The 6,855-nt window shown below is 53.4% G+C and overlaps 1 protein-coding gene across 2 annotated transcripts; it reads right to left on the bottom strand.

Moving 5' to 3' along the window:
* Positions 1-1,017: 1,017 nt before the first annotated feature.
* Positions 1,018-3,709, bottom strand: TMEM74B (transmembrane protein 74B). Of its 2 annotated transcripts, none has more exons than XM_054045976.1 (2): positions 3,558-3,709; positions 1,018-2,607 (listed from the first exon to the last, which is right to left on the bottom strand). In XM_054045976.1, the coding sequence occupies exon 2, from the start codon at positions 2,565-2,567 to the stop codon at positions 1,896-1,898; it is 672 nt and encodes a 223-aa protein (XP_053901951.1). In that variant the 5' UTR covers positions 2,568-2,607; positions 3,558-3,709; the 3' UTR covers positions 1,018-1,895. The 2 variants fall into 2 exon arrangements, with proteins under 2 accessions (XP_053901951.1, XP_053901952.1); XM_054045977.1 differs by lacking the exon at positions 3,558-3,709 and adding an exon at positions 2,950-2,970.
* Between the last annotated feature and the right edge of the window lie 3,146 nt (positions 3,710-6,855).

Below are 6,855 nucleotides of genomic sequence, written 5' to 3' on the forward strand. Positions count from 1 at the left end.
GATACCAGTGTCAGTTACTGCTCTTCATCCAACAGGGTCAGGCTGGTTGACTTCAGTGGGCGTGGCGTTTGCTCAACACCTGCACCGATTTGGCCCACTGATTTTAACCTCAGTCACTGATGTACACACGCTGTTTACTGGCCTGCAGATCTTCCTCAAGCAAACCTCCACAATGATGTTGGATAAGAGGCCTGAGTAAGGATTGCACTGTTGGTTCCCACTGATTTCAGCAGAAGGAGGCTCACGCTCCGGGGCCTAGGTCTTGATCCAAACCCAGTGAAAATAATGGAAAGACTCCCATTGACTTCAGTGCGGTTTTGGATCAGGTGTTTAGCAGGATTTCACCAAGACTTCTAAACGCTCGACAGAGAGTTAAAGAACACAGCACATGAGCTGTAATTAACTACACACAGATCATGACCTCTGGACACCATTAAAAAATGTGGTACTTCAATGGAGTTTTTTCCCTCAGGGTGATAGAGACCATAGTTCGTCCCTGTAGTTTTATAATGATAGCAAGAACCAACCTCAAACTGCTAGAAAAAATACCTGTCTGTGTATTGACAACCCCCCAAAAGCTGGAGAACTTTAATAGTTATTTTATGGATAACTTTTGGAAGCATTGAAATAAAATATGATGAGCAATTCCGTCACAAGCAAAATTACTTTTTTGCTTGTAAGCATTTTTGTTTGGCTATTTAAATATATATTTGTATGTGCCTAGCCACATTTGAATTAAGCCATTAATAGTATATATATATATATATATATATATATTTATATACTATTATATATGATATATTTATTGCAGTACACTGCAAATGTCACCTTTTGTTTGGATTACTTTCCTATCTAATTCCACTTTTAAACTTCCTACCTACACTGTTTTTCTCTCTCTATGCAGAATATTGTGCTTTACTTATATTTCAGGTTTTATTGCCAAGACGTTACTTCATCTCCTAACTGCAGACCATGTCTCCTGGCATCAGCACAAATGATCAGACTCAGACTTCTGAATGGGGAAGAACAGTTCATTTAAAATGAAACTCTGGAAATTGTTTAAAATGCAAGTTGTTTTCCTATTTCTTTTCTTCTGGACAAAGAACCAGATTTTTTTTTAAAGGCTCGAGGACCGTGGATTTGCTGGTGTGACTGGTAGGTGGAGTGAAGATTGTGTGCTGTCCATTTCTCTGTCCCGCTTTCAGAAGTAGGATAGGTGCAATGCAAATATTGTGAAGGATTGGAGAAGTCTTTTCTATTCACATAACTTGTAAAAACGGTCACATTTTTCACATATTCTTCCCTTTTAGTTAGGAACAGTGAAAGCTCAGATTCGATGCCACACAAGTTTTACAATTAACTATTGCTAAAAAGTTGTTTACTGCTGAAAATTATACTCTACATAAAAAACCAAAACACAGACTCTACATGTGCTTTGTGTGCCATCAGTAACCTAGCAGAGGACCACTGATCTGTAACTTTGGCTAGACTTATTACTGCATGTCAGTCAAAGGTCATGAGGAGATAGTATTGTACATGGCACAGAAAACTTCCAGATAGCTTGACGCTTTCTTTCATTCTAATGCCAGGGCTTAGGAAAGCAGCTCTTCCCAAAATGAAATAGAAAAAGAAACATTTGGTTTCCAAAAAGCTGCTGCACTAGGTACTTAGTTATATCCAATCGTCAGGTGAGTGTCCGATCTGCATTTTCAATGTCTGTTCTTGCTCCCAGATATTTTCTTGCAGTAGGTGACATTCCAATAGTCCTACTCTGCTCCGAGGTGTGGAGTTAATGTAAAACCTCCATGTTGAACAGTTAAAAAACCCCTTTTAGCAGTTAGTTCATCCAAAGAGGAAGCATGAAGGCCCGAGCGGAACAGCAGGAGTGAGGGGGTCTAAGACCCCTGGCTGATTGCTGTAGACTCTGCCACCTGGATGACTTCATTCTCTACCAAGGCTTGTCCCCCATCGCCATTGAGTTGTCTCAGTCTCAGATTTATAGATCCGTAGGTTTTCCTTGGCCCCCGGGAGCCCGGGAAGGTCCGTCTCCGGTACAGCTCCCCTTTGTATATGGAGACCAGCAGCAGCACGGAGAGCAGCATGCCCCCCAAGGTCAGCAGCCCCAGGCCTGCGATGATACACTTGTCCAAGTGGGAGCCCAGGCGCGCGTAGTACATCTCCAGCCTCTCCATCTCCCGGGCCGTCACTGCGGCGGGGTCCACCCGGGGCTCCCGGGGGATGGTGTAGGCGATCACCACCAGCACGATCCCACTCACGAGGAAGATCAAGGCCGAAATGAACCCATAGTCCACAGAGTGGCCAGCGGGCTCCGGCAGGGGCCCATCCTCCGACCTGGGCGAGAGGTCTCCCCGCTGCGCCCTGGCCCGGGCGGCGCCTCCCCCGGGGCCGCTCCCCGCCTCCTCGCCGCTCCGGAACCAGGTTTCCTCTTCCTCCGGCGCCTGGTAGGAGGCGTTGTCCAGGCCGGCGGTGGGAGCTGTCCGCGGTACTGAGCAGCCCCCGGGGCCCTTCCCGAGGCCCCTCAGCTCCAGGGGGCAGGAAGTCGCCATGGGCCAGCAGCTCCCCGGGGCATCCCCGTCAGCGCCGGGTCTGCGGAGACACGAGACGGGCCCGCAGGCCGGGCTGTGAACAGCCCGCAGCTCCCGGGCCGCGCCCCGCAGCGCCAGGGGCCCCGGCGAGCTCAGCGCAACCGGGCGGCCGAGCGGCCGCTCTCCGGGCTCGGGAAGCGCTGGGCAGGGCAGAGCTTCCTCCGCGCTGCGCCCCAGCGCCCCATGGCCGGGCACCCCCCGAGCCAGGGGCCGGCCGGGGGTCACTGCCGAGCGCCTCCGCCGCGGGCTGCGGGTGCATCGCCCTGCGGGTGCCTGGAGAAGCCCCGGCCTGCTGCAGACGGCAATGCCCCCCCCCCCCGCCCCCTTGTTATTCTCCTCCTACCTGCCCGGGCCGCGCACTGCGGGCGGGCGGCGCCGGGGGCCGGGCTGGGCTCCGGGCAGCCCGCGGGCGAGCTCCGCTCTGCCACCCGCCCTGGGCGCTGGGGGGGCCGCTGCTCCGGCCGGGGCCGCGCCCCGCCCCCCGGTGCCCTTCCGCGGGAAGGATGGATGGAGGTCAGGACGGCGGCGGGGCTGCGCTGTCCAGTCCCCGCCGCCCCGGGAGTCGAGTCACGCAATCCCCCGCCCAGCTGAGCACCAGCCTCCTCCCTCCCCGGCCCGGCCGCCCGACATTCCCCAGCAGCACCTGGCCCCGCCAGACACACCTGGTCCAAAGCACCCGACTCAGCCACCGGCCAGAGCCCCCGGAACCGGCTCGGTCCCCCGGGGCGCGGCGGGGAGCAGCGTCCCCCCCCGCCCCCCCCCCCGCTGGTTCTGCCGGAGCCCGGCTCGCCTCTCAGTGCCAGGGGGCGGGGGGTGGGGCGAATCCAACCAGGGGCCGGGGCCGGTAAACAAAGGCGCCGCCAGGTTCTCACGCCACCGCCCAATGGAGCAGATCCGGCACCTGCTACCAGACAATGCGCCCCTGAAAGGCCAGGGCGCGGGGGCACCTACCTGGCTGGGCAGAGCCGGAGCCGCCCTGCCAAGGCGATCGTGCCCGCGGGCTGCTCCGGCGGACCGGACCGGGCTCCCTGCGGAGCAGGTGGGAGACATCCCCTCCGTGCCAGGCAGCCAATGGGGCCGGCTGCGGAGAGCCCGGCAGAGGGGCCGAGCGGGCGCGGTGATGAGAGGCAAGCCAATGAGGGCACATACCTGCGGGCTGGGGGGAGGGGAGGTGCAGGGCGAGGGGGGGGGGCACGGAGCTGCGAGGCCCAGCCCCGAGCCAGATGCTAAGGCTCAGGCCAAGCGCGAGGAACCAGATCCCGGCTGGCGAGAGAGACCTGCCGGGGAGAAAGTCCGCGAACGCCCATCCCTGGCTGGGCGTGTGCTGGGGGCGACGCAGAGACCAGGGGGGTCGTTTCACCCGTCACTCAAAGCAGGTAGGGGGTCCCATAGGGTCTGGGGCCAGGGCCCCGCTCCCGCAAACGAAGTCAATGTATGTCAATGGACTCTGGGATCAGGCCCTACAGGTTCCGATCTGTGCAATGATGAAGCAAATTGCTCATAGGTTTCAGAGGGGTCGCCGTGTTAGTCTGTACCAGCAAGAACAAGGAGGAGTCCTTGTGGCACCTTAGAGACTGACACATTTATTTGGGCATCAGCTTTGGTGGGATATAACCCACTTCATCGGATGCGTGGAGTGGAACATACAGTAGGCAGGTAGAAATACACAGCACATGAAAAGACGGGCAGATAACACCCTGCAGAGCAGCAGGATCATGCCCCGGCCCTAGAACAGTCTGAGATTCTGAGACACACACACACACACACACACACACACACACCCAGTGCGCCTTCCTTGGCACATTTCTCCTACCTGCTTCTTTCATACAGCACGTGACATATTCCAGACATGTCAGATGTTAACCCTTCCATTCCCCAATCCTTGTGGTGACCTGCTGGCATGAGAGTGGTTTTAGTTTATTTGTTCCTAAACGGTGTGTTATTTTAGTTTTAGTGCCTGTACCTAGAGATTGTGTTGTGGGCATAAGTACAAAATGATATGGGGCCTGGGGGTATTCAAAGCCACCTAGGGAATGTAGACCCCCAATGCCCAGGCATTGTAATGCTGTGCTATCTCTCAGGCAGCTTCAAAATCTCAGCCATAACAATACATACAGTTCTTAGACTGACCCCATGCTGATGAGTGTGGTGAACTAACTAGAATAGACTAAAATACTGGACCCCATTTATCTCAGGAGCAATGATTCTATTGTAGCTGACACAGCTCCACCATGGATACATTTGGCCCATTATCACTACTGTTCATAAGATTAACTATATGGATTACCTTTATCTTCATTATCCATCTCGGAGTAAGCTTTAACGTTGCCTTTTAAAAAAAAATTACCCTATTGCTAATGGGTTTTTGGGGGGTGTGTGCGGATTTTAGCTGCTTTGTCACACTTTTTGATTTGACTGGGATGCACCCAGTTCTGTTAACTGAGTCGGCAGGTCTCAGCCCAGTGTAGAAAAGTGTCCACACTGCAGCGGGAACTAAATGGCATCCTTGTAAATAGCCTTAGTAGAGAGGCCAAGGACTGACTAGGAACCGAGACTGAACTTTCCTCTCCCCCCTAGAAGCAATCTCTGAAGGTCGCAGCTGGGGCACATTGTGCGGGAGGTTTGCGCTGTCATTCGCTGTCTTGTACCTGTCCCATGGATACGGGGATCCAGTCTCTGTTTTTGTCAGGTGAGGAATTCTTCCGGGGCAGTTCTCAGGCCTGTGTGACACAGGAGCTCAGACTAGATGATCACAATAGTCCCTTCTGGCCTTAGAATCGATGCATCTCTGAGCACGACAGTATTGTTTAAAGACGTGTGCGTTGAATTTTGTGGTATGCTGCCTGAACATACAATGCAGCCACTCACTCATTTCTCCAATTCCATCTTTGTTCTTTGTCAGACCTCACAACGCTTTCCAGGAGCCTAGAATCTGTTGTCCCCCAGGATGCAGCCATAACTGGGGCCTTAAAAGCGGAATTAAAAATAAACAAAAGTGCATCCCAATATGTTAACTATGTGTACATAGATTTCCAGAGCAACACATTCCTAGGGCTAGGAAAAGATCCTCAGAACCAGGTAGATCAGGGTAGATGCTTAATCCAGAATGATACATCCACATGGGAATATGTGTGCATAGGGTGTGCGCATAAGTGTGTGAATAGACAGATGGATAGATACTGACATAAGAGACAGATCTATCGACTAGACAGAGACACTTCTAATTATATTGAATTCATAGTAATAAAAAAATTCCAGCCAAGATGCCCTCTAGCAGAGCAATGATTAATTTATTATCTCACTGTTTTTGTCTGTGAGCTGCTTTTTATGGGGCTCAGAACATGGTGGCCAATATTTTCAGAAGTGACAAGTGACTTTGGGTGCCCAGCCAGCGAGGGTCCAATTGTCTGAAAGACCTAGGGCAACCAGACAGCAAGTGTGAAAAATCGGGACGGGGTGGGGGGTAAGAGGAGCCTATATAAGAAAAAGACCCAAAAATCGGGACTGTCCCTATAAAATCGGGACATCTGGTCACCCTAGAAAGAGCTGAGCACCATCCTCTGAGAATCAGGCCCCACAACAGAGCAAGCTGAACCTTTAAAGGCCAGGCACCACTAGCTTGTCAGTTACAGGTCTCCGTCCCTTTAAGGCCAGGATTTGGAGAGCATGTGACTGGAACTGGTACCTGCTGGGCTATAAAAGGGGCAGCCTTGCTCTCCCTAAAGCAGAGCGTAGGGCTGTGAAATTGGAGCTGTTTGCTGGGAGAGCTGAAGGGGAGCAGCTGTGTTAAGTCCTGGCAGAGAAACCTCAGAGGGGCTGTGGAAAGATGCTGATTAGCAGGCTGGAGACTGCCAGGAGGTGGGATGAACCACTACAGCTGAGGTTCACCGCGGACAGACAGAGAGGAAGGGAAAGGGAGGCAACACAAAAGCAAGGAGCTCAAGGGGCCATCTGGCTGGACAGCAGCATCCACAGAGCAGTGAACGGCGTGAGAAGCAGAGAAACCCCTCACTCTCCCTTCCAAAGGGCAGCAGGGTTTTAACAAGTGGCTGCTGCAAAGGGCCGAGAGCTCCCTCCAGCTCCCCAGTGACTAATGCTCTGCTCTTCTTTCCAGGAAGCGCTCTCTGAGCTCCACTTCCCCAAATACAATCCCACCTCGAGCCCTTGAGCTGTCGGCAGACACGATGCCCTCAACCGTCTTGTCCCCAGTGGACTGCTCCCGGTGTCTGTACACCCCAGTCAATCCCAG

Source organism: Malaclemys terrapin, chromosome 12 (genome assembly GCF_027887155.1).
Source record: "Malaclemys terrapin pileata isolate rMalTer1 chromosome 12, rMalTer1.hap1, whole genome shotgun sequence".
Lineage (NCBI taxonomy): Eukaryota > Metazoa > Chordata > Testudines > Emydidae > Malaclemys > Malaclemys terrapin.

Excerpts from the sequence above, each read along its gene's own strand:
- TMEM74B (XM_054045976.1), bottom strand. The coding sequence starts at position 2,567 with ATGGCGACTTCCTGCCCCCTGGAGCTGAGGGGCCTCGGGAAGGGCCCC.